The sequence below is a fragment of the Enhydra lutris genome, unplaced genomic scaffold (genome assembly GCF_002288905.1).
Source record: "Enhydra lutris kenyoni isolate GAN:26980312 unplaced genomic scaffold, ASM228890v2 scaffoldscaffold113, whole genome shotgun sequence".
Taxonomy (NCBI): Eukaryota; Metazoa; Chordata; class Mammalia; order Carnivora; family Mustelidae; genus Enhydra; species Enhydra lutris.
Genome location: NW_019154197.1, coordinates 774,711 through 802,598, shown reverse-complemented (window position 1 = coordinate 802,598; position 27,888 = coordinate 774,711). Strand labels below are relative to the sequence as shown.

The following is a 27,888-nucleotide window of genomic DNA, read 5'->3' as shown; positions in this document are numbered from 1 at the left end:
GGCGCCTGGGTGGCTCAGTGGGTTGAGCCGCTGCCTTCGGCTCAGGTCATGATCCCGAGGTCCTGGGATCGAGTCCCGCATCGGGCTCTCTGCTCTGCAGGGAGCCTGCTTCCCTTCCTCTCTCTCTGCCTGCCTCTCTGCCTACTTGTGATCTCTGTCTGTCAAATAAATAAATAAAATAAAATAAAAAAAAAGATTAAACACGCAGAGGCTGCTCACATGCTTAGAAAATGTAAAGGCCAGCAGACGGTCGGTTCTTAAATGAGAACAGGTAATTTGTTTTAGTTACTGGCCTTTTAAGAATAGAGTAAGTTTTATAGGAAACATATCAGGAAGCTCAAATCAATCAATTTAGGTGGTAAAAAGCCAAATCAAGTAAACATTTGTCCTAATACCGCATTCCAAAGTCGGAAGGCCATATCCTCAGAGGTGAGAGGACGCTGTTCTGGGCATCTGGGATAATCACTTTGTTTATGGTACATGAGCTCTTTCTGCCGTACCAACAAGGGTGGTAAAATGTGCTGATTGTGTGGTTTCTCGGACTGCTTTTATTATAAAAAGCATCGAGAAAGCAAAGTTTGAAGAAAATATTTGCAGTGAGTGTGACTACATCCTTCCTTTAAACATGTAGTGTGTGCAATTTTAATATGCAAATACCAAACTCTTCCCCCAGGCATTCCTCTGTCCCCTTACTGCGTGCGCTGTGGGGAAGAAATGAGAAGCGTTAACGGGAACAACAGCTGCCTGCTTGCGGATTTCCTGAGAAATAAGAAAACGTTTGCCCAGGCTATTTTAGTTTGAGGGTAGGGAGACTTTTAAGAATAGGACGAGTCAGGGGCACCTGGGTGGCTCAGTCAGTCGAATGTCTGACTCTTGATTTCGGCTCAGGTCATGATCTTGGGGTGGTGGGAGGGAGCCCCGCATCAGGCTCCATGCTTAGGAGGGAGTTTGAGGGTTTTCTCTCTGCCCCTCCCCCCAGCTTTCTCTCTTTCTCTAAAATAAATCGTTAGAAAAAAAAAAAAAAAGGAACAAATCGTATTCTAACTTTGAAATGTATCCATAAACTAAACTAAACTAGAAAGGTGATCCATAAATGTAGCGAGATTACTCACACAAAACCTGGGTAACTAAGGGACAGCTAGTCAACAGTAACAGAAGTCAGGACAGCTGGTGCAGGGGCTGGGGTGCTATGGCAGCTGGAAGTGCGGCTAAGGGCTGACATTTGGGTCTGGTGACTTTATCAAATAAGAGAAACAGAAGAAAGGAAAAGATCTTTTAAAGGATATTTGAGAACAAATGTAATCTCACCAAAAAAAAAAAAAAAAAAAAAAAAAAAACCCCTCAAACACTTCCATTTTGTTTCTGAAGAGCTCAAGATCCAACTTACATACTCTTTAAAGATTTAACATGACGTTTCTGTTCTCACAGAAAATCCACGTACACACACAGATGGAAGGGCACTGTCATCCCGGGACCCCTCCAGAAATTTTTCTTAAATCCCCCGTACTAACTCATCCAGAGAGCTCTTCAGAGTGATGTCAGAAATAGTGAATTCAAAGAGAGGGAGTTTCTATTAAGTTGCAGGGTCCAACGAATTCCTATTTCAAAACAACAGCTGGGGCGCCTGGGTGGCTCAGTGGGTTAAGCCGCTGCCTTCGGCTCAGGTCATGATCCCAGGGTCCTGGGATCGAGTCCCGCATCGGGCTCTCTGCTCAGCAGGGAGCCTGCTTCCCTCTCTCTCTCTCTTTCTCTCTCTGCCTGCCTCTCTACTTGTGATCTCTCTCTGTCAAATAAATAAATAAAATCTTAAAAAAAAAAAAAATAACAGCTGGGTGGAAAAGGGTAAGCGGTTTCCCAGAGCTGCTTGTGGTCGAGACTCGGTGTTCTCAGATGGAAAAATTCAAAGACTCATTTAAGTAACTGGCAAACAAAACTCACCCGCCTATGGAAAAAGATGACAGACCTCTTACGAGGACTCCACTAAGTGGGCAGGTTAGTGACAGGTCCCGAGAGCTGACACAGGCTCTTCTGGAGCGACCCAGGCCCAGAGCACACGAGTTACCTGCTCTGCGGGAAGCCCCACGGGGGAGCAGACAAGCTCTCCTCAGCGTCCACGCTGCCAGAATGGGACACCGTGGAGCGAAAGGAACACTGCTCTTACAGGAGTTGCTGTGTAATTGCCTGCTGTGCCATTTACCAGATGTTTAACTTTGGCCAAGTTTGCGCATCGCTTTCTTACTCGGAGAGTGGGCATAATACCTACCACAGAGAGGAGTTGTGAGATTAGAGAGAATGTATCAAAGAATCCTTTGCCAACCAGGAAAACAACGCGCTTTCGTAAAATGGAGACACCGCACAGTCTCGTGTTATTTTGGCATGTGTTTTACTCAAAATCACGTTAGGCCCTGTAAAAATCTCTTCACACATTTCTGGCCCAGAATCCCCCTTTTTGACAGTTTCATCCACAACAGAGCCTAAACTTGATGTTTTCTTTGAAAACGACTTCAACGTTTTTGAGTCACTTTGGCCTAAGCGCCCCAGGACAGAACGGCGGGTCCGCTTACGAAACAAGCTCTGCCCAGTCACTTCCTCTCGGCCTCGCCGTCTGTTCCCTTTTCCGAGGCCGCCGCGCGCAGCTTTTCACTCCTTCCCCCACCGCCGTATGGGCAGATGGGAACGCGCTGCCTGGTGAGGGTGAGTGGGTGCCTCGTGATGCCGCATTTCCCAGTGAGACACTCGTAGCACCGCGGTCTGGGACGCTGTAAGCTATTGTGTGTTCCTTTTCCTTGCATTTTTTTTTTAAACCAGCATTTTTAATCTCTTATGTATTACTCACTAATGAATGTGTAGGAGTGATCCATTTTTCCTCCTGACTTTGACCCACTGTATCTTAAGGGAGAATTACTCCTCACTCCTTTGTGTGGAGGAAAGCAAATTCAAGCAGGAGAGGCACCGGCTCTGTCATCTCACAGACTCCTACAGGGGGCTCATGGCGATTACTTGTAACTGCTACGATTTAGAAAAGTAGGACACCCAAAGCTTTTTGGTAGACTGCAAGCTTCTTCCAGAAAAGACCTGTTCCTTAGTCATCCTGATAACCTGTCTTCACTCAAGGACCCTTCACTCGCATTTGCTAACCAGGGTCTGGGGAGCAGACAGACCAGTGTTCGTAGTTGTGTAGATGGCGGGCCGCGTCTGCTATCCACTAGTATGCTGTCCTGGCCCAGACCCCGCAAGCCATCAGCTCCCTCCAAGGAGAATTACCCAGGTTATGGCTCTGCTAGACAGTGGATAAAAGATGATCTTTCCTGGGGCCCCTGGGTGGCTCAGTGGGTTAAAGCCTCTGCCTTCATCTTAGGTCATGATCTCAGGGTCCTGGGATGGAGCCCCGCATCGGGCTCTCTGCTCAGAGAAGAGCCTGCTTCCCCCTCTCTCTCTGCCTGCCTCTCTGCCTGCTTGTGATCTCTCTCTCTGTCAAATAAATTAAAAAAAAAAAAAAGGATGATCTCTCCTTTCCTGGACCAGAAATTGATCAAAAGCAAGGTCACTGGTTTCAATAACGGAATCACTGAGTTCTATGGAAGACATAGCTTATTTTTGTAAATTCTGAGAAAGAACGGAGGCAAAAATCTCAAAGACTAAAAGTTACTAAAATTTTAGACCGAAGAGCTAATTTTTAATTTCGTGGCATGGTGATGAATATCTTATTTCTTTGCTAAGTTTTAACTGGCTTAAATACACTACAAAGATGAAAATCTATTAAAAAGATGTCCAAATGCCAGCCAATGTCCCACTTACTGCAAACCACATTTGGCCCAGCCCCAAGTGATGTGGCCGGGCTCCAGAGCAGACTCTGGAAACGTCTGCCTGCCTCACAGTCCCTGTAGCACGTGAACTTCCTAAGCTCTCATCCACACTAACGAAACTACGAAGGCAGCTTTACTTCCTTCCTTAATGGACAGTCCCTCAATCTGAGGAAGGAGCTACGCGGTTCTAGCAGTGCGTTCCACCGACTTCTTGACATTTTGAGGCCATGGCCGAGGCTCTGTGAGAGCGCGTCTCATTAAACTTCTAGAACTGCAGAATTTCTCATGCTCGGAGGCCCTTCCTGTGCCTTTTTAAGGGGCTCTGAGGTACACCCCAAGTCCAGTCCCATAATCAAGATGTAGAGACCATTCACCTTGTCAGCACCTAAAAAACATGGAAATCCTCATAATTTAATCTGTGAAGCGCCTCTGTGACCATCACAGTCCATCCTCAGTGTCACAGGTAAGGGCGCAGAGAAAGCTCAGAAGAAAAATAACTGGTCCCAACATCGCAGTCACAGAAGTCAGGATCAACTCCAGATCTGAGGTCTCTTAGGTAAATGCTTTCCCACATCTTCCTTATCTGAACCTTCCCATCGGCTGAGCCGGGAAGATCCAAAGCTCCGTGTCTGAGGGAGTCGGGGAAACGTACCTGTTGGCAAGCAAACAAGACCGGGCCAGTGGCTAACCCGAGCTTCAGGTCCGCTGACGTTGGTTTGCCCATTTGGTCAGAACACAAGGTGAAGTCCAGCACATCATCTATGAGCTAGTGAATGAAAACAAGCGATGTCAGCAGCACGGCCACCCTGGGTGTCACTGTCGCCCTTCCCACTGTGCCAATGGGCCACGTTCCTAAAAAGCAGAGGACCAACCTGAAAGGCGATGCCCACATTTTTTCCGTATTGATAGGCAATCTCATGCACCACTGGGTCCGGGCATCCTAGGACAGAGACCTGAAGCAGAGAGAGAATTCTGGAATAAGCTGCAGACAACAAGCAAGGCAGCCTCCCCCTGCCTGCAAGGATGCAGACACCCACTCCCTCGAAGAAGAGGTGGTGAGGCGTATCACACGCAGAGTCAGGAGATCCCGCCACCAGAGCGAGACCAGATGCGCACACAATGCCCGTGCTTTCAGTGGAAGGATTTTAGCCTCCATCGCAGATTGTTCTCTTCGATTCTAGGGAAGCTACTCTCCACCCCTCCTTCCCCGGGATAAGTCCTCTTTCTTGCTGCTTTCAGCACACAGCAAACGTGGCCTACACATTGGCTCCATTTTTTTTTTTTTTTAAGATTTTATGTATTTATTTGACAGAGATCACAAGCAGGCAGAGAGGCAGGCAGAGAGAGAGGGGGAAGCAGGCTCCCTGCTGAGCAGAGAGCCCGATGTGGGGCTCGATCCCAGGACCCTGGGATCATGACCTGAGCCGAAGGCAGAGGCTAAACCCACTGAGCCACCCAGGCGCATCTGGCTCCATTTTTAAAAATCTATGGATTTAGGCCTTGTTTTAGGAAGAGATAGCTCATCTGCTCTAATCGTACATGATGTTGCCATGTATTTCCTCATTTGTAGTTCCTTTCTTTTAATAATTTTTGGTGAGTTCACTCTTTTCTCAAACGCAGTTACTTCCTGATACGTAACAGCCTCCAACCTCACGCTTCAGACAAATACTGTTTTCTCATTAGCGAAGCATCTTCACTGGTCCTGCGACTTGTTTCTTATGCAAGAAGTAACTGCTTAAAAGCCCTCCCCGCTTTTGAGGGGAGGAGAAACAGGACTTCTAAGTCTTTTTAAAACTCAAAAAAACAGGGACGCCTGCGTGGCTCAGTTGGTTAAGCAGCTGCCTTCGGCCCAGGTCATGATCCCAGTGTCCTGGGATCGAGTCCCACATCGGGCTCCTTGCTCATCAGGGAGCCTGCTTCTCCCTCTGCCTCTGCCTGCCATTCTGTCTGCCTGTGCTTGCTCTCTCTCCCTCTCTCTCTCTGACAAATAAATAAATAAAATCTTAAAAAATAAATAAATAAATAAAAATAAAACTAAAAAAAAAAAAAACAAAAAAACCTAGGTGGCACTGGCTTGAGAGCATTTCCACTGCTCTGCTAAGCATGCTAAGCAGGCCCGGCCACATTTCCAGAAAACAAGGACCGGGTGAACCCCCAAAGCAGGGACCGAGAGCAGCATCGACTCCACTGGAGGGGAAATGTCTACACTGAGTGCACGAGACAGCCAGATGGCATCAGTGTCCTGCCTATAGTGGGTCACCGATGATGAATCCGTCTCCTGACTTCTGTTCCTGCCTCCGCGGGCCCCCTGGTCGGGGCCCAGTCAGCTCAGGCATTAGTGGCGCTAAAGTGAGGGTGGAGGGGGGCTCGGCAGTCAGGCCGCTAGGGGCGCACTCATGCCCCCGAGATGTCCCGCGATCTCCACGCATTCCTTGGTATTTCGCATCCATTTCTATAAGACGCAGGATCCAAAGCCCTTAGCTGGTAGGGCTGCTGCCAGCAATGCGTGTCACGCAACTTTTAAACCTCTGCACGGTGCCTGGCATCTGGTTTTAACACTAGAAGTTTGCCGTTATTGCTAATCCTCTTCCCCATCCCAAGCACAGAAACAGGAGCCGGCAGTGTCCGTGCCCCGTGGCTACTAAAAGCCAGATCCCACCACGTGCTGAGCCCTGAGGACGTTTCTGATGACGCGAGGAAGCCTGGGCCGTGTCACGCCTGGCTGCATGCCCAGCGATGACAAAGTGTGCCGTCAGGAGAGGTCAGCGGGCCACTTCCTGGAGTGAATAATAAACTTGTAACTGCTACAGGGAGGGGGTCCTCTTTCCAACCAAATTAAATAATCTGGGAGACCACACGTGAGGCAATTTAGAACCTCCGGCGAGAGTCGAGGATCCATCACCCTGGCTGAGCGCATGAGCAGACGAGATCCGGGCGGCCGGGGAAGTGCCGAGCTCAGAGCGCGAGGACGCCCCCCTCCTCACTGCGCACTCGTGCTCACGCAGTTACCGCAACGCAAAACAGCACCGAGGTGCCAGCTTTCTTCCTCAGAAGTAAAAGACACTTAAAAGCCATTCTCCTTCTGAACTCACTGGACTAAATTTACGGAGCTCCTAGGATGGGGACTTCAGAGTCTCTTAAGCCTCACGGCATCCCAGGGGCACTGCTGTTGCGGCTGATGGTCGGCGACAGCGAACTATGCTGGGCACCCCACACGGCAGGTCCCAGCCCGAGGTTTCCCGCGTGGTCTCTCGCTCATGAGCGAGGCCTGGATGCCCAGGGCGCACGGACCAGGGGTTCCGGGAAATGATGGAATCAGAATCTGAACCCAAACGGTCTGACTGCGGGGAATGTTCTCGTCATCACTTTCCTACGCGGCGTGGCGGCCCAGAGGCCAGACGACGAGCCCGAGCAAGCCCACGGCCATGCGACCCGCGCCCCGGCCCCCTCGGGCGCACACGCAGACCCGGAACAGAGCTGCCCTTCGTGGGCAGCTGCTGCGGGGTGACCATGCAAGGGCCGCTTGTGCTCCGAACTCTCAGAGCGCGGGGCAAGCCCACTCCTCACGCCGCAGCCCGGGGAGGGGCCGCCTGCGTCCGTCCTTCCGAGGCCGGGAAGGTCCACACGAGAAGCACGAAGGAGGGGCGCGGGCGGGACGTGAGCGCTTCCTGTTCCCGCCCCTGAGGACGGTGCCCCGTGGCTTTGCGGCGGTGCGTGGGCTACCAGGACCAGTTAAGTCCAAGACAGCGGAGCTCGGCGAACAGGTCGGGGAGAAGCAGGCCCACCGCCCCACCTCCTGGAAGGTTCCCGAGAGCCTGTCTTGGACAGGCCGGGGTCGCCACTGCCTGCGCAGGTGCCTGGTGTTTCTGACGCGCGCGCGCGCCCGCCGGGACAGACACGTGCGCGCGCACGGCATCTTCCTCACAGCCTGCGCGGACCGGAGGGCCGGAGCGCGTCCTTACGGTAGAAGTACCGGAACAGGCTGTCATCAAACCCGGCTAGAAGTACTGGGGGTGGGGGGGGGCACACAGGCAGCATAAACCCCAGGTCAAGAGCGAGTATTCCTAGTTCATAAAGAGCCATTAAAACTGCGGGGGCGGGGCCCACACACACTCTGGAGGGTGGGAAAACCCACCGACACACGCGGCACAGAGCGCCGAGGTAAGGAAAGCCCTCGAGCGCCCGCCAAGTCGCTCGGGTTCCTTTAGAAGAGAGCGATGCGAATTCCAGTTCCACCGCAGCCCGGGTCCTCTCTGCCACCCGCACAAAGTGGGAGGCCCCGCGACCCGTCGGGGCAACACAGCGACACGCACAGGCACCGAGGAAGGCGCCCCGCTCTCGGCGCGGAGTCCGCTGCTTCCTCCCTGTGCCCCTCCCCCCTGCTCCTGCTATCTCTCGCTCAAATATTAAAAATAACTATATAGGGACGCCTGGGTGGCTCAGTTGGTTAAGCAGCTGCCTTCGGCTCAGGTCATGATCCCAGCGTCCTGGGATCGAGTCCCACGTCGGGCTCCTTGCTCGTCAGGGAGCCTGCTTCTCCCTCTGCCTCTGCCTGCCATTCTGTCTGCCTGTGATCGCTCTCTCTCCCTCTCTCTCTCTGACAAATAAATAAATAAAATCTTTAAAAAAAAATAACTATATAATTATAAAATAAATACATACATATACATAGATGAGATATAAAAAGACCTAGATAGACGCATACCCACAAACATACAGGGCAGAACCTTGGTTTCTAAATACCATTCTCCACCAGAAGGAACAGGCCTCCTTGGAGGAATTACGAATCACAATGCTGGAAAGGACAAGATGAGGCTTGAATAAAGTGCGGAAAGAATGAAGGGGGCTGATGAACAGGACAAAGGAGCCGGGTTCAATGGCCTTCCCATTGGCCAAATATGGAATTCTTCAGCATTTACATAAGTAACAATAAAGCGTTATAATCCATAGACTAAATAAGAATGCAGGAGGCCATACATCTAAGACTGGAGAAACGCGGGGTAAAAGGAATGAGAGAACGCACGCAACCGTCATTCGCCTCCGTCATGGTACTATAAACAGATGCGAAAACCGGTGAGTTTGATAAGAAGCAGATTTACATAATCTCAAAATATCTTCCCGGATCAGAAAAACAGTAACTTTTAAGTGAAGAAACTAGGCAGTCACCCCCACAATCAAGTCATCAAAGTGAACATCTCCAGTAACAGGACACGTGGCCCTGGACACAACAAACCGAGGCGACGGCATCCCTTCTGCTGTTTTCCGGCCCCAAATGCATAACCTGTCTCTCAGCATGCGGAGCAACAGACCAATTCAACTCAAGAGGCTCGACGACAACCCGCCTGCGCTCTTCAAAATATCCAGGGAAGTGTTCCAGACGGAGAGACTAAAGATTCATGACCGCTAAATCTAACATGAGAACCGGGACTGGATCCCGAACCAGAAGATTTTCCCCTTTCGCATGACAGTATTATGACAGTAGGCAAAATAGGAATAAGGTCTATCTGCAGGTTAGGTAAGAATATTGTACCAAAAGTCAGTGTTGGGCAAATACGAGCCACAAAAGAAAATCCTCTAAGTGGTGCACTGTGGCTTTGAAAATAAAGTAACAGGAACCAGGGCTTATGCAGCACTGGAGAGAGGAGAAAGTCAGAATGAAAAAAAAGGAAGGAAGGATAGAAAACAAACAAATGCAGGATTACAGTACCCTAGTTCTGGGTTCGAATCCCAGCTCAGCCACTGTCTGACTAACACTGGATGGGCCACTGGACCTCTCAGATCTCATTCCCATCAGATTATCTGGGGAACAAATCATAGCCTTCATTGGAAGCTCAACTGTATTCTGCGTGACTATGTATACAAATAAATAACACTCATTTAAAAATATCACTACTATTTTCCTATCAGTCACTGTCCTAAAACATTCCTAGATAGCCCTCTCTCAGACTTTACACTATTTCTATTAAAACTACAAGAAGTGGTTCAGGGAGGGGGTGGCGGTGTCTTTAACAGAATAAATTACAAGCTGCTCAAATTTCCTTCCAACTCCCATAACATCTTAGACTCTGATTAGTTCTTCCGTAATAATTCTGATGTTTAAATTCTCTGTAGTCCCTCTTTTGGGCGCTTCTAGTTTGCTTTGCATGAACTTTTGGAGCCCCATGTCTTTGCATTTTGAATACCAGGAGTACATAAAAACAGCCATGTTGAATATGTAACACCTCTGGAATATTCTACCCGTAGGCACTTAAATATAGAATCTTTCATGTAGAACGCTCACACTATGATTTTGCTTTATTACTCTAACAGTTCCGGGGTTTGGGAATAAATCACAGAAAAAGTGGGTCATTGTGGGATGATGCCAGCATGCCTCCTAGTGGAGAGCATAAAGCATTTCATTTTTTAAAAAAGGACTGAGCCCTGTTCATACCCCGTCTACTGGTGCCTTGCTAACCTGTAAAGCACGAGGTGCGGTTTATGAACAACTATGTGTGCTGTGAACAGAACGTCTCTGGCTCCCCAAACAGAGAGGATAGGGACTGCAATCCAGGCCTTCCTTGGTGCCTCGGGCCCATCTCCTTGGCTCTCCGCGGGATTTGATCACCTGCCTGGTTCTCATGGAGAGCTGTGGCCCCGTGCCTGTGGGACGTCCACTCTGTGGGAACGACGACTCTCAGCGTGTCCAGTCTGAGCAGCCCCACTACCCGCCAGTGCTTGCTGCTGCTGTCTTCAGCCTGCGAACTCATCCGTGAGCCTCACTGAGCGCCCCAGCGTGCCTTACAAGGTGGACACTCCAACATCATGGAGACCTCGACCATCAGAGGTAGGATGGCCAATGAAGGGTTAAGGTAACAGCTTTCTGGCACCCCCTTTTAAAATCACTCATTCGTTTATTCAGCATTCTAGTTTCTACCATATTTTCATCCATCTCTCTATTTAAAAAACCACACTTGCAATTCCTTGAAAAGAAAATGTTGGCCCTTTCAATAAAGACAAAAATGGCTAAAATCATGGCCAGCATGTTTACATAATTCACACATCTTAGAGTTTCCATTACATCTTTTTAGAAAGAAAATGTCCTCATTCTTTTATGACTATTATCCGTTTCTTTTTTTTTTTTAAGATTTTATTTATTTGTCAGAGAGAGAGAGAGAGAGAGAGTTTGAGTGCACAAGCAGGCAGAGCAGCAGGCAGAGGCGGAGAGAGAAGCAGGCTCCCCGCTGAGCAAGGAACCTGAGGCGGGGCTTGATCCCAGCACCCTGGGATCAGGACCTGAGTCGAAGGCAGCGGCTTAACCAACTGAGCCCCCAGGCATCCCTATTATCCGTTTCTTGACACTTTTTGGACCGGAGACTCTAGCGGCAAGGGGCTTTTCTCACCCAAGAGGCCTGAGGAAGAGCCCTCACTAACCGCAGTAGTATTAGGAAAGCACGAGAGCAGCAATGTACATCTGCCCCCGGAGGGCTCCCTCGCCGCTGCTTTGATCGCTGGTGCCTGCCCAGGATCCGTCGCTGCCGCGTTGGTTAGGCGGGGATACCGGCAGAGGAGCAATGCTATGGCGAGAACCGGCTCTCATTTAGGGGCTGGCACTGAATGCCGCAGGTTGTAGTCTACAGACTCAGGACACTACAGACTTTTTAAAAAAAGAAGAGTGGAGGGAAGGCCAGAGAAAGAAAGCAAGAGAGAAAAAGTTATGGTTCATACTTGACTTAGAGCCAAAGAAAAATGGCTTGTTTTTTTTTTTCTTTTTTCGCTGGGCTTGAACTCAGGACTCTGAGATCGAGGCTGGAGCTAAGATCAAGAGCGGGACACTTTACCCACTGAGCCACCCGGATGCCCTGGAAAACGGCCCGTTTATATTTCATGCAAAAAGACCCAAAAGGATCTACTACTCATAACAAAGGACGAAGAACCCTAGGACAATCTAATAGGCATTTTCTCCTGGGCAAACAGTGTTATTACAGAACACAGCACCTGGCCACTTTTTAAGGGTAAAATGTCAGAAATGGTATACGGGACAACAATTGGGAAAGAAATTATTTATGAGAAGTTGTTCAAAATGTCACACAGTTAGGAGGTGAGACCAGGTGCAGAGGGCTTATTCGGATTCCACTCTGGGGAGGAAAGACGAAAAGTGAACCTCCGCCTAGCAAGAGAGGACCACAAAAACAAGCCCCGCGGCAGAAGTTCTCCGCTGTTCGGGGTTGTCACTCTTTTCTCAATGACCTCGTGGGATTTGGGTTACTATCTGAAGGTTCTCCAGGGAAATGCTCCCCATGAAGAGCATCTCCCAAGAAAGAGCTAGGAGGCTTTTTTTTTTTTTTAACGTGAACAAAGACAGAACGTACATACTGCTTTACAACTGTTGGCTATCAGACTGGCGGTCTTCTTGAAGGTCTTCTCAAGGTAGTGTGCAAATCTTTCGGTCTCATTTTCTTTTGACCCTAGCTGAAGAAATTCACCTACAAAGAAAGAAAGAAAGGGGTCACTTGTGATACGGCTTGACTGCCTGGCTCATTAGACTGGGACTGAATAAAAAAGAAGAAAAGTCAGAATTAACCTACCACGCACCAAATCTTCAATAACTTGGGTTAAAATAGAGATCACAGTTGTATTTCCAATTCGTGCCAGAGCTATAGATGCTGCAGAAAGAATTAAATCACCAGCAAGAACAGCCTAGAAGAAGAAGAAAAAAAAAAGCTTTTGGAGAAAGGTATCAGAGCAGCGGACCCCACAGCAGAGCTGGCCCCTCGGAGAGACATTCGGGTTGGGAGGCAGGGGTCATCTTGGCTCTATGTCTTCCCCCACCTTGTCCTCAGCAGGAGTCCGTGTAATAATCAGTTACACATTCGGGTCATCGCCAGCATTGGGTCGGATCCCAGAGATCACCTGGTCTTCCTCTCCAGTTCAGAGCAGAGCAAGTGAGTGCCTGGAGACGGACGGGCATCTCACCCTCTCGCTTCGTCCCTGGCGGCACCAGGGTCCAGCGGCCCTCGGGTCAGCCGCGCTGGAACATTCACACTTTCCTCAAGCCACGACTGTCTCTCTCGTACTCAGAAAGCCTTTCCCCTTCTTCACTGGGCAGACTCAGCTGCACAGTTAGTTCGGGTGACACTTCCAGGAAGTCCACCAGGATCCCTCAGCCTGCAGATGCCCTTCCTCTATGTACGCGCGGCTCCCCATGCATGCTGCTGTCTTCGCAGTTGTCTTCAACCAGCCATGCCCCTATTTACCCAACTCCTTGAGGGCAGGGCTGGGAATTATCTCAGCGGGTGCTTGGCACACCCCAGCAAAGGGCACAACGCGTGCTTCTCTCAAGTGAAAAGCAAACCTAGGCATCCTGGTTCCAAGTTCACTGCCCCTTGTTCCTAGACAAACTTTTTTGTAGTCAACACTAGATAATCGATATTTTTCTAATCTTTAGACTGGGAGGAGATGCCCATACTGTACTTATAGGTTGTTTTAAATTATACATAACTGAATTATACACTGTAATCAAATATACTCGTTTGCCTATTTAAAGATATGCCTGAGTTTTATTGTAATTAGTATAATTACAAATTACAAATACTGGATGTCATAGAAATTTTAATTCATAGAATTTTCAACATCACATTTTAATTTTTTTGTCTTTTCTCTAGTATCTAAAATTAGCGGTGTTCAGTATGTTTACCTGTTGGTCATTTTATATAACATATTGTACAAATTATTTCGACCTAAATATAAATACACATTTATAGTCGCTGCACCCATGATGATGGAGAGGAATCCCTCACCGACCCACCCCCCCCATCATTAGGGCTCTGGATCTCTAGGCTTTTATGTCTTTCCTCTTCAGGCCCAGGGATCCCAGAGGCCAAAAGGTTCCCACCTATGAAGGTGAGGCTGCCAGACTGGGCCTTGGGGAGCCGTGGGTGAGGGACTGAAGGGCGGGCTGGAACCCGGGCAAGGTACCAAGGGCTCCTGCAGGGGGCGCCGCATGAATGGATTTTTACTGGAAACACAAGTACTTTCTGTTGAGAGGCAGAAAACGGAAGGAGGCTGAGGGGCGGGGCGCGCCTGCCAGACCAGTCTCGGGCTGAAGAGGCCCCACCAGCAGAGGTGATCACAGTGGGGACGACTAATTAGGCAAGTAGAAGACCCGAATCTGTACTCTTACATAAGGCTTTAGGACAGGCCCTGAAAACAGACATTTGACTGCAGGGACATGTCACAGAGTTACCCGTGATCTCTCCAGAAAGAAACTGCACCCCCCCACACACCTTTTTTTTTTCCAACGACATTCTGACGTATGGAATTCTGTCAATAGGACACAAAACCTTTTATTTCAAATGTGAAATAAAAGATTTTAAATGAGATTGCAGGACTCGCTACAAAGCAAAGTCATGCACCCCAAAGCAAAACCAGCATATGAAGGTGACAATTATGATACACATCTTTTTCATAAGGGCGATAGGAAAACAGGAGGGAACCAGGTCCTATATACACGTGAGGGCAGGTGAGCAGGGGAAACCTCGTTCGCACTCATGCTGTTTGGCGGCCCACGGAGGTGTGCGCTGGGGGCCGCCGCCTCCAAACGAAATGTCTGCACGTCTCCGTGTCCATTCACTCGGCACCGTTCCCGTCTGAACTCGTGACTTACGTATCTTTAGGCAAAAGTCCCCATTCTACATACCCTTTTCAAGAGATGCTAAAAAATACCGTGGAAATATGCTTTAAAATATACATATATGAACTGAACTCAATTATAGAGCCTCTGTTTAAAAATGTGTAATTTTCACAGTATATGTGTGTGTGTGTGTGTATTTTTACATATCTATATTTAAGATACACACACACACACACACACACACACACACATAGTTCAGCTTTACTCATTTACTTGCCATGACACCCTGGCACATGGCAGTCTGTAAATGGTTAAAGAATTAAACTGAACTTGAGTAATCTGAGCCCCAAAGTAAAATGTATGGTTCCTCGCGAAATGTGCTTTTTGGATAACAACAAAAATCCCTTTCCCTATAACCAAAAGGAATTCTATATAGAAGTGTGACTAACCAGAAACCTGAAGCTTATTTTTTCTGTGGTTTTCTCTATTATCAAATGTATATACACAGACAAGATGTGACTACTGTTTTGGAAGTTGGAAGGCTGCGTTCCAGGAAGCGTATTTTACTTTTTAATGAAACAAATCTGAAGAGTTAATGCAATTCAAAGAGCGTGTGAACAGGTCAGAAGATGAAAAGGAAACAAAACACCGTACCTTCTTTTCACCCCAGATCTTATTAACCGTGTGTTTTCCTCGCCGGGAACTTGCGTCGTCGATGACATCGTCGTGTACCAGACTAGCGGTGTGGATCATTTCTGCAACTAAGGCTATGGAGCGCTGGCTCGCTTGCACATCTCTAGTTAATAGAAAGCAATGCTTTTTAACACAGACGCCGCCTATAACCTTCTCAGCAATCATCTTGTGAAAACTGGACATCCGATCTAGGATAAAGAATTTTATTTCTCTAAGAGAAACTGTATAAACACTTTTTGGCTTCCCTACCGAGCCATTTCTATCACTTGGAGAACATTTTAAAAACGCATGAGTTACCCGGCCAAGATTCTGTTTTATGGACAGCCCATTCAGAAGGAGAATTTGTATGACTGACAACAAAAAAGGCTTAAATAGCCCAGAAGTCTGGCCATTAGGCAGAAGAAGCGACTTTATGCCCTGTCACTGGGGTCTTGGGCATCTTGGCAGTTGGTCCGAGTTACGATTAGGTTAGGTGATTTCAGGGGACCTTCGGGGAGACAAGTTAAGAAGCAGTGCCGAAAAGTGTAATGAAGACCCCACGGTCACGGTGTTTAAAGCTTTTAATATTGTGTTAAATTAGATGTTTAAGAAAGAGACTTCAAGAATCAAGACAGAATTTTGGTCAAAACTGTCTTCCAATCCATGTTCAACCTTTACATTAGAAACTGAAACTTCTTGGGATGCCTGGGTGGCTCAGTTGGTTAAGCGGTGGCCTTAGGCTCAGGTCATGATCCTGGGGTCCTGGGATTGACCCCCACATTGGATTCCCTCCTCAGTGGGGAGCCTGCCTCTCCTTCTGCCTATGCTTGCTCTGACAAATAAATAAAATCTTAAAAAAAAAAAAAAAAAAAGGGAAACTGAAACTTCTCTTCTCTTTCCAGTTATAATACCATATACGGGCTAAGCATTCTCAAGAAGATACACGGGTGTGAGGTTTATAGGTTTTAAAAGAAAATATGCCCCGGTTCCTTTTTAATCATCATCTCATTATCACTATCATCATCTATGGGCATTTTAAAAAACTGAATTTGGAGAAAATCAAGGTGGGGAAATAACCAATGGAATTTTCTGACCCGAAAACACAGGCCTGACTTAAACACATGCTAACCAAATGTTTCCCTTACTCCAGTGGCTTTTCACATATCATCACACTATCTCTTAGAGGGGAGAAAAGTCAGAGGGATGTTGAAACAGGACTTTTTCTTTAAAAGAAAAAATCTAGCTTGAACCTCTGCAAAAGAGAATGCCCATTCTAATTCTTCACATCTAGCAGAAAGCAATGAAAAATGACGTGCAAGCACATAAAAGATGCTGGTATTTAACTAGACACTAAATCAGCCTGCAGAATGCCTTCTGATCTTGCTTTAAATATAATTTTAAAATACGGTGCTTTGCCGGCAACTCTCAGCTAAGATTTCAGAATGAAACCTCAGAGCCTGCCAACTGCTTTTAGCCCAGGAATCACTTGTGAAGTACTGTCCATTATCTATTAACCTGTCACAGTCGTGACAGTTCTAAGTCCTTCCAGACCACACCACGTTCTTCCGAGGTGGGAGAAGTAACGCAGCAGAGGGGAGGGATGAGTTCTAAGGCCATGACAGGAAATGAGAAGATGAATGCTCCCGTCTGTGGCTTCTCTGAGCAGTTCTGAAGCCCTCGGTGAGACACAAACCCCACAGCAGGAGGCTTGGACCTCACAAATTTTTCAGATAAATGTGTCGGACCCTAACTTACTTGAGTTCAAATGCATAGGAAAATGAGAATGTTTACAGGGCTTTCATAGAAAAGTTATCTTTCAGGGTATTTTCTCAACGGCCTTTGGTCTAATACACACCGCCTGGTGGTGAGGAGCAGAAACTACCTTAAAGCAACTGGGAGGGCCCCTCACTGTTCTCCTGCCTTCCTAAGGGGGGCCCCCACCTCCACTACCACAAACTAGGTCGGCAGACAGGGGCTCCTGCCCGGAGGTTGCTGGGAACTGGCAGCGCTCACCGAGACGCTGGAGTTCTTAGGATGTGAGGATATTAGAACAAAGACAAAGATTTCTTAAAATCTTTTGAAATCTCAGAGACCGGATGTATACAGAAAGGCCATCTGACCGGGCTAAACTCCTGCACCGTGCAATTAGGATTCTTGCTTAGAACGTCATTTGGCAATGGTGACACAGCCCCCACATGGGACGAGCGTCGGGATTTGCGATGCGTTCTGGTTGTATCCGACGTGCTTCCTCCTACACAACCAAGCTTAATGCGTATCAGCTTCTATCGGGAGAATCTGCCACTGCTTTTCCGCAGCACAGCGTTGAGGGCTGGAATCAAAACCTACGTATCCTAAGAACACGCTCACACTGTCTTTAAGATGAGATCTCCCGAGTGCCAAACTGAGTCAAGCCTTCAGAAAGCTGGGCACCATCTCCCCTTCCTGCTGGGAGAGAGCGGACACGCTCAGCCGGCTTCTGGGTGTCAGAAGAGCAGACTGGCCAGACAGCACGGGAAACAGAGCCCTCGGCTTGAAAGTCGGCTGTGGCCCCTGTACTTCTCACTCACACGACTATGTGAAGACTCAGCAGCCCCAGGACATTTGTTTCTTCCCCTTCGTTAGACTTACAACAAAATTTTTACAACGGAGTATTTCAAGCACAGACAAAAATACGTGGAACGATATAATGACAGGCCCCACCCCCACGTACTATCTTTACACAGCTTACATGCAATTGAAGCGAAAGGCTTTTTTCCTTATTCACACTAACACATAATGTGAGGTTTTTTTCTTTTTTCTTTTAAGACCTATTTATTTTTAGAGAGAGAGAGAGAGAGAGCGTGAGCTGGGGGAGCAGGGGAAGATGGGGAGAAGCAGACTCCCCGCTGAGTGGGGAGCCAGACAACCTGGGGCTCGGCCCCATGACCCTGAGATCATGTCCTGAGTTGAAATCAAGATTCAGATGCTTAACCGACAGAGCCACTCACACGCCCCTACATAACGTGAAGTCTTAAATTACAAGTAAAATCCCCCAGTGTGAGAAAATCACCTCTAAGCAGATATTCAAACCTTGTCAATTGATTATTCTGGTTTGGAATAAATGAAGGAAGCAAATGCGGCTTCACTTTAACAGCAGAGACACAGACATTTCTATTCCCAGCTCCACAGAGGTTGTGTAAAGGAGAGAACTCGCGAGTGGTCTACAGAAGGCTATTTCTATTTCAGAATGTTCTTTTTGTCTCTTCTAACAATCCTAAAAATAAGCGCTTCACTTTGCTTGTTAGGACTTTGACAAGCTTCGTGTTTCTTAGCCATATACCCCTTGTCCGCCACGTCAGAATCCGATGACGGGCCCAGGAATCTGCATTTGTAAAAACCACCCGAGGTGATGCTGATGCACCAAGCTTGGGAAATCCATCCTTTCACTGGCTTTACCATAAGCCACAGGCGGACACTTTCCTAGAGAAGGGTTCTGGGAGCTCCCCAGCAGCTCTCCCTCCAAATCACAGGCAAATGAAACAAGACAGCACGCTCCTTGTCTAAACATGACCTGAAACCTCGAGGCATCCGTGCAAAGGTGTCATGCTACTGCCTCCGCGGGTCTCGTCTCAGCCCGGGAGCAGAACGGTTTGCCTGCTCACCTGCACCATCGCAGGAGCGTGACCTCTTTCCTCTTACACTCTGCATTCTCATGCGTCTCAAAGGACACGACTGAACCCTTCATCGGTTTGGCACTGAAAAAACTCACTACTTATAGTGCAATCTGTCAAGTCCTTCTCTTTCTCCATCAAACGCTTCAGGATGTAAACCCCGTGTCCTAGCTGTTACCTGATGCAAGTGCGCGCTTTAGGTTGTCAGTACACGGGACAATATGACATCTCGACGCCAATCCGTCTGTCTGTATCGGTCACCGAACCGACCTGCTGCAAGCTGGGGTCCTTCACTATGGCGACTGTGGAGTGTCTTCTGTTTGGCCGCTGGTCCGTTCGCGGCCGGGCTGCTCCTGCAGAAGAGGGGCCTCCGCAGAGGGAGAGAGAAGCCCCCGGGCCCCTCCGTGCGCTGATGTCATGCGATGTAACGCCGGGGTCTGGGCTAGCTTCTCGTGGCTGCCGTGACATGTGGCCCCAGACTTGGTGGTTTAAATCAACCATTCTGGAGGCAGGAAGTCCGAACAGCTCCATCGACTTGAAATCAAGGTGTCGGCAAGCTGTGCTCTGCCCCGACGGGCGCCCCCTGCCCCTTCCAGCCGCTGGCATCTGTCCACAGGCTTTGGCCTCCGGCCACAGGACCTCACCTTTAGGACCAGTGCCTTCCACATCTCTCTGCTCCACCTACGCACCTTCCCACTGTCCTGTGGGCACCAACCTCCTTCACCCCTCCTACAGGGAGACCCGTGGCTGCATTTATGGCTCATCCGATCATCCAGGATCACCTCCCCATTCCCAGATCCTTAACTTACATCCCTTCCGCAAAGACCCTTTCTTGCTCTGTAACGGAGCCCGGTCCCAGGGCGAGGGTGGGGACACCCTGGGCGGGGCCGTTCTTCAGCCCCGCGGTGTCCTCACCTTCACTAGCCTCTCAAGGGGCTCAACCGCTTCCTCGTCAGCGATCCGATTCTTGAAATACCTTTTCCTGCACCTAAGAACTCCTCTGTCCTCATTATCGATACTACATTGAAGAGTCCCACCTTCCACAGGGGCGGAGTGGGACCAAGGGGGATCCCGACCGTCCCACTCTCTGCTTCTCGTTTGGCCTCATGTTTCCATCTCTTGCCTCTGCAATCTCGGTCCCCTGTCCCGTGTTCCTTTCGGGCATGGTGAGGATGTGACTGGCATGGACACCACAGGTGCCTTCCATTTAAGGAACAGCAGGTGCAGGAGCGATGCCCATGAGCTCAGGCTTGCTTAGCAGGTCGCTGTCCTTGGTCACTGGATACGCACACTGGGCTCGGGTGGCGTCCATTTCTCTTGGTTGACAACAGTGGGTTCAAGCCTGAACGTGAGCTGGAATTCAGGAGCAGTTCCAACGTCAAGAGAGAGGAACTGACATCCAAGAGCAGCAGCTCCTGTATCTCCGGACGGAACAGATGCCTACGAAGCCACATCGCACATGACGCGGGCTTCACGCTACTGCTCGTCCTCTTGCCACTGAAGACACACTGCAGAAGTTCTGGGGTCTGTGGACATGTGGAGAGCAGCCCCCCGTAATGACGTCTTCGTCCTGCCAGCTTACCCAGGCGGGCTCTGCACCCAGCTCTCTCCAGAGGAGCTGGGCGCTACCGAGTAATGCACTGGTTTGTTTTCAATCCAACTGGGCACAGCGAATGGAGTGTGGTTGAGTCCTTCAGTGATGACATCGCTGTGGCCTGGCGGGTGCACACGCCGCATGTTCACAAGCCTACAGGCCTCTGGCTCTCACCAGTGTCCTCCTATGCCTGAGCTGGACCTCACCAAGCAGACTGATGGCCAGCTGGTCACCAAAATCTCTTCCGCCTCAACGTGTCCTTCATTACAGACTGCAGTTCAAGATCCCTTTTCAAAATTATTTTCTGTTGCTTTTTATTAATTCCTGTTAGCAGTCCATTTATAACAACATATTCAACACTCTGAGCACCTCACGCACTGCTGCTTCCCTGTATTTATCTTTTCACAGCAGTATTTGTAAATGCCGAAAATTCCCTACCATACAAACTGAAAGCTGGCTAGAGGATGCACAACATGGCCACAAATTTTTAGACAGCTGGTATTTTTTTAAGCCGAAGAAACCTTTTTGTAAAGATTAAATCAGACCCCAGTTCAGAATCCGAACAACCAGCTAGTGCAACTACAAACTTCACAATCCGAGGCCGTGACAACCTGCGGTTACCTTCCTGAGCCAGCAGGTGCCTACGCACACTAATCAGTGTCTTTGAAACCCTTATTAAAAATGAAAGTGAACTATATGATGCCAACAGCTAACCCTCGTCTGCCTGGGAGCCCACAGGCTCCTGCCTTAAAGCCAGCTACAAGACTCAGGGCCCAGTGCTTTGATTCGCTCAATAAATTCTTCCTCAACAGCCATCCGTGTGTGTCACAGTCAAGAAGAGGTTCCTGGCCTCACGGAATTTCGTTTCCTAGCTAATGCAAAGAAATTACAGGCCATGACAACAGGGGTTTTCATGCCGGTGAGTAGGAGGGTGGCTAGCCCGCCTCGCCTCCCTGCCCCCTCCAACCCTTCCAGACCATCCACAATTCCGAGCTGAGAAACCACTTACGCCAACCCGCCACGGGGTAATACACACGAACGGGAGGGAGAACCGCGTCTCAGGGCCCTACTACACTGTAACAAGCGTCTCTCAACCTAAGTCTGTTTGATGCCTTGGAGGCCCCCAACTGTGTCAAGCTGTCCTTTAATATGTGGACTGCCACTGAGGGTGGGCACGGCTGCTCCAAAAACAAAAGCACATTTAGACATGTACCTCTGATGACCCAAGTAGATGATATTCAAACACCATTTCTGTTTAAACAAAACTCATTATTATGAACAATTATTTGTAAGAGCCAATAATCATATTTCTGAAACAATTCTTAATCAAACATTTACTGTGTTTATTTGTAAATCAATAAATAACATATGTATACAAAACCTAAAATTCAGAAAATCAAGACATCTACATATGCACTGGAATGAGACCATTTGCAGACTTGAATGTTTTGTAAATAGCATAATCACTGCATAATATATACCCTGAATACACAGCGTTTATAATCTCATTTTTACTATCAACTCTCCTCGGGAAGATTCTTAGTTTTAGTTGATTATAAAGCCCAAATTAATGAAGCTTTATGGCACTTCTGAAGCCCAGTCTCTGGCTAAGGCTCTAATCTGCGTGGCCATGCTTCCTACTTTCACATGCATATGTGGGTAAGTCACATGTATGTGTGGTTTTGTTTTCAAGTTTCATACAATGCACTGTTAGTAACTGGCACACAGATTCGCAGTGTAAGATTATATTCCTCATTTCTATTCTGAACTTACAGTCCAGTTGATTTTATTGTCTTTACCTGAGTACATATAAGTGTCATACATGGAGAAAAAAACTAGGACCTTAAGTGGTTATTTTCACTGCTTTGCTTAGATTCCGATTTAAATATAAATCGAGATGTGAATATATGCGGTTTGAGAGATATTTTAGAATTCTATTCTGACCCCATCTTTCTGGAAAGAATATGATGTATCATTTCTGGATAATTTAGCAGGAAGTGATGGCATTCCCAGGTAGTTTAAAAACAATCCTTCTGTTTACTGAATTTCTGGATTAGTCTGAATTCACCAATTTCTAAAACTGGCCTGAAGCCAGTTTTAGAGGTCTGAATCCTAGGTAAACACTTGGGGCCATGCAACCCAGCTCAAAAAGGCACTTCAAAATGTCTCAGGATGGTTTTTCAATTTAGGGAAAACAAGAGATTGCACGAAATCCTGAAATTAGGTGTGGAAAAGTGCCTGGTGTATAGGTTAGACTCCCTAAAACAATTCTACATTGTCCTAGGAGGCCTTAAAAAAGTTTTGTCTTCTGGGTAAATGATGGCTTTCTCACATGACACATTACCACCTATCTCTTAGTAGACCAAAGGGGCAGAAAATGAGAAGTGCCTTTTTACTTATATAGCACCAAATACAACTACCAATTTCTTTTTTAATCTGGAAAGAGTATTTTAAGAGGCTCTGAAAGAGCAGAAAAACTAAGGACTAGAAGGTTTAAAGGTATCTAAAATTTAAATATTAAATCTTCTATACAAACTCTCCTTACATGAAATAACATACATTTAAATGTCCTACTTCCATATTTTAAATCAGATACTTCTCTAAAATGTGGAAGAAAGTGGAAATCATTTAAAATACAAGATGGAACACCTGGGTGGCCCAGTCGGTTAAGCATCTGCCTTCAGCTCAGGTCATTCCTGGGACCAAGTCCCCAGTCGGGCTCCCTGGGCAGTAGGGGGTCTGCTTCTCCCTCTACCTGCCACTCCCCGTGCTTGTGCATGCACTCTCTCACAAATAAATAAGTAAAATGTCAAAAAATACATATAATAAAATACAAGAAGTAGGGGTAAAGGATGAGCTATATAACCATTTTTTTTTTAAAGATTTTTTTTTTTTTTATTTGACAGATAGAGATCACAAGTAGGCAGAGAGGCAGGTAGAGAGAGAGAGAGGAGTAAGCAGGCTCCCTGCTGAGCAGAGAGCCCGATGTGGGGCTCGATCCCAGGACTCTGGGATCATGACCTGAGCCGAAGGCGGAGGCTTTAACCCACTGAGCCACCCAGGCACCCCAGAGCTATATAACCATTTTAATTTCAACCCAATTTAATTACATTAAAACTCAACCATAAAATACAGACATAAGTGAAATTTTTCTAAAAGGAAGTAAATATTTAGTATTCCCCCTCTCAAAGTAGGTAAACTACACTACAGAGAAGAAATCTACATGTACCGAGATATTTTCTCACCTTGACACATGTAAAAAAGTGTTCATGTTGTGTAAATTTTTAGAGTTATCTAGTTAGAAACCTAGACTTCAACTTTTATAGACAGGTCCACTAGGGGAAATAAGTCAGCACAATCATTTCAGTTGGTTTTCTCCATAATGGATGGGAGTTATTCCTTTTCTTTCGCTTCTCTGCACACATAAAGCGTGCCACAGGATGTCCTGTTTTGCCATGAACGATGCAACTGCTTTAGGTCCACCTCGGCCGATCACACCCGGTTCGGTGGCACTGAGAAGAAAACCAGAGGGGCGCCCGGTGGCTCAGTCGGTTCATGTCTGACTCTTGATGCCGGCTGGGGTCACGGATCTCGGGGCCGTGAGATCAAGCCTGTGTCAGGCTCCACAGTCAGTGGAGTCTGCCTGAGATTCTTTTTCTTTCCCTCTGTCCCTCCCTCCAAAAAAAGAAAAAGGAAAAAAAAAAAAAGGAAAAAACTAGTTTTTACCTTTTTTTTTTTTTTTGACTTTTTTGTTTTGTGCTTTTTTTTGTTTTGACTTCTTGGCTGCTATAAATGATTTTATTAGAAGTGTATGGCTGAGAATAGTCCCCGCTCCCTTGGTAACATTAGGCGGCTTGTGTGATTTCATCACCATTTTCCTCAGCACAGGATTCTCTGGAATCATTCACTGTAGGTGTTTGTTTGTTTGTGTGGGTTTTTGTTGTTGTTGTTTTACAATCAGGGACAAGAAGCTCATTCTCACGAAGGGCCCAACGTCTGCTGCGACGAGGTGGAAGGGGGCGGCGGATCGTCGCCATGCGTGAGGCTGAGCTCTGACAGTCGGCCAAGGAAATTTCAGGATCTTCTTCACATGCATCTGTCTCTGTCTCCCCTGCCTGATGCTCTTCCTCGATACTCGTCGTCATCTCCCTTGGAGTTCTCGCCCATCTTCCTTAAGGCTGCAATCTTCTGAATGAAAGTCAACTTCAAAGTCGACACAAAATTGACCTGAAACTGAATCCCGATCCAGCCGATCCCCTCGATCCCCTCGGCACTCACACCAGCATCCAGACCCAGGTCTGCCGGAGTCCCCGCTCGGTCACTGCTACTGCTTCTTTTACAAGGTACTTCCCGTCTTACGCACAGAGCAGGGCTTTCGCCAAAGGAAGGGGAAACACTATCAGTTACCAGGTAGCTCATCTGAACGTCCTTCTGCCTCCCCGCTCTTCTTAGGGGAAAGCTTCTCTTCCTGCGGCTCCTGTCGGGGTCCTTTTGATCATTCCCACCATCCAGGTGACACACCCATTTCCACCCACAGATGTGCTGAACCGGACGGTCCAGGCTGACTGACCACTGCCAGGTTTCTGCAGAGCCCTGAATCTCCTTTCCGGTGCTCCCCGCAGAGCGGCTTGGCACTCCAAACGAGTCCCATGAGTTCGCTGGGACCACACACAAGCTGCTGCTGCTTCTCTTCACATAACCATGCGGTCAGACCGGCGGAGAGGAAACCTAACTTCTGTCCCGGGGGCACGCATCTCTGGTGCAGGGCTTAGCCCTGGACCTCTGGATGCCTGAGGGGCCTTTGCTCATAGTCTGTCATCTTGTGCACGGACAGACCCGAATCACTCGAAAAACAATGGCTTTGGTCTCCCCAGGCTCTAAGGTGCTTACGGGACCGGCAGCAGACACAGCCCTGTTGGTCCCACATGCCTGCCTGGCTTGGGGTCACACAGCGCTCTCCGTCGGTGACCACGGCTATCGGGCTCTGCTCACTGGTGGCTACAGAGGCTCCTCACCGAACGGGGCTTTTTCTGCATCCCCAGCATGGGGAGCGGGGCCCCTCAAAGCTCCCCAGTTCCCTCCACTGGGCATGTGGAAACGTGACAGCCTGGAGGTGGCGACCATTCCATTTGCAGGGCCCGGGCCACTGGGATGGGACGCTAGAACCGCCAGGTCTGGAGGGGGCTCCCGGCAGCGAGAATGGCAGGACCGCAGTCAGAGGGCTCAGGGCTGCCCCTCGGGCTCTCGTTCTCCCTCCATTTCCCTCCAACTGCACAGGCCACAGAAGGAGCCCAGCTGGCCGAGGGGAGCCTGATGCGTGTCCCGTTGCCCTCAAGATCCACTTCAGTAATGAATACAGATACATCAAAAGGGCCATCTCCCAGGTTGAAAGCCAAAACGTTTCTTTTGGCACCAGGTTTCCTGCCTATCCCATAAATCGCTACGGTAGTGGCTGGCTCAGTGGTTCGGAACACACAGAAATCAGGAATGGTTCCAGATTCGTGAATGGCCGGATCTTAGGAATCATTTAAGTGAGATGATGCTATAATGGCTATTTTGTGATAGTTTTCCCAGGGGAGGGTTCCGAAATTTCCTTTGTCCATATTAGAATCATAAAGCCACCTTCTCTGCATGGAGGACTTTCATCACACTGGGACCCTTGATACAGTCACTAATGGGAAAATGGCATCTTACAAGCTGTGCCCTCTGAGCAAACGTCTGGCTTTGTCAACTGCTCCAGCGGGATCCAGTGCGGCTTGGCTACCGGCACAATCAAGACCAATACGACGCGCGAAATCCTGTCACCCCAATCACTGGCAGTGACAGCCACTTCTAGGGCCGGAAGACTTCCGCACAGGAACGGCTGGGGTCGAGACCGAGGGCAAGAGCGGGTCCCTCGGATGTGGCTTCCGAGCAGGGGGTCTGGCTTGTCTGACAAGGATCAGACACCACAGCTGTACCGCGTTCAGTGACGACAGCGATCTTACAGACGGCTCTTGACTCGAAAGCTCATTTCTGATCTAGATTCTTTGATAAAGTCAGTCCTGCCCTACAGTGAGTTTGCTGAACTCTGGAGCATGCTGGGCTCTCTGGGAAGCAGACTATGAAGTTTCAAGTGTCTGACTCAGGATTGTCCTTGGGATCAAATGCTGGGGGAGGGAGAGAAGGAAACGGAACTGTGCAGATGAAGGAGTTTCTGCTGCGAGGCGGGCCTGTCCACGGTCTGCACTGGAGCCAGAACGCCCCCTCCTCTCTCAGGCCTGCATGTGGGCCGGCTCTGGAGACAGGATTTGCTGCAGCCGACGTGATCCTCCAAGAGGCTAAGAACTGAAGGTTCCTTGCCAACAAGACCCGGTCCAGCACGGAGTCCTTCACTGCAGGAGGAGCGAAGCGGCGCATCTCAGAACCACGACAGCTGTTTTCTGGACCTTTCAAGTTTGAGTCTTTTTGTTTGTGTGTTCCTCCTCTACCTGCCCAGATACTGGGTCATCACGATACAACAGAAATATAAAGATGGAGTCTTAAGCGCTTTGGGGCCATATTACCTTGGGAGAATATATTATGAGGTTCTGATTTCCTTCCCCCCCAAAATGCAAACACACAAAAAACTCCGCATACAATTCTAAGGGACCCACACACCCTCATAACTGTCATGGACCTCAGGTTAAGAAGTCCTAGTAATCTGGCAAGGAATATTTAACAGACCACTGAAAAGCTTAGTAAGGGAAAAAGGAAAATCAATTAAAAGTAGTTTCCTCCCTTGCTATTTCGTAGGTATCTGTTCTATTAGGTTTTCTAAAATCCCCTCTAGGATTATCACTGACCTACATAATAGACATTTCACAAACGAGAAGATGATAGCTGATAAGCCATACAGAAGCCTTCAAACTTTTGACGGTGAGACCAAAGAGCAGGGATCTCTCAATTCTGCCATCCGCAGCGAGCAAGCAGATGAAGGACTGGAATGGGTTCTGGTGTCCCCGGGGTGGGGGCGCTGGCCAGAACCAGAGGCTCGGTGAGGTCCCACCCCTGAATCTCTAGCTCCCTTTCATCCGTGCTGTTCTAATGCTGTTCTAAGTCTTCCTCAGCAAGCAAAACCGGAAACAGCCCAGGTCTCCAGAAGCTTCCCCACCCTGTCCCCGTGTCCCTTCTTGCTTTAAGAGGCATGGAAGTAACAGCTAGATATTTAGCCAATTCACAGCCTGATTCAAAAGGGCTCTTAGGAAGCAAGTATTCCCCAGAAGCTGGGCTCAGAGAATGACGCGCAGGGTACCACTCAATCAAATGCACGCCACCGCCGCAGCTCTGCCTCTGTACTGGGCCTTCCTCCCAGCCCTTATAGGGGTATGAGGCCGCAGCTAAATTATCCCAAAAGGACCAGTGTTCAACTTACTTTTCCTTTTACTCAAGTAAATTCTACCCCCAACAAGGGGCTTGAACTCACAACCCCAAAATCAAGAGTCACATGCTCTACTGACTGAGCCAGTCAGGCGCCCTTGAACTCACTTTTTTTTTAAGCATTATTTATTTGAGAGGGGGTAGAGCGAGCAGGGGGAG

General features: G+C 48.4%; 1 protein-coding gene across 5 annotated transcripts in view; it reads right to left on the bottom strand.

Moving 5' to 3' along the window:
• The window catches only part of LOC111139701 (decaprenyl diphosphate synthase subunit 1), a 54,810-nt gene that overhangs the window by 4,966 nt on the left and 21,956 nt on the right, over positions 1 to 27,888 (bottom strand). For 4 of the 5 annotated variants that reach the window (XM_022492043.1, XM_022492044.1, XM_022492042.1 and 1 more), the window contains 5 exons: positions 15,070 to 15,211; positions 12,371 to 12,482; positions 12,159 to 12,268; positions 4,679 to 4,759; positions 4,459 to 4,572 (listed from right to left, as the gene is read on the bottom strand). In XM_022492043.1, the coding sequence (XP_022347751.1) occupies positions 4,459 to 4,572; positions 4,679 to 4,759; positions 12,159 to 12,268; positions 12,371 to 12,482; positions 15,070 to 15,211 (559 nt within the window). Of the gene's footprint in view, positions 1 to 4,458; positions 4,573 to 4,678; positions 4,760 to 12,158; positions 12,269 to 12,370; positions 12,483 to 15,069; positions 15,297 to 27,888 lie in introns of all 5 variants that reach the window. The other variant, XM_022492046.1, reaches the window with a different exon arrangement.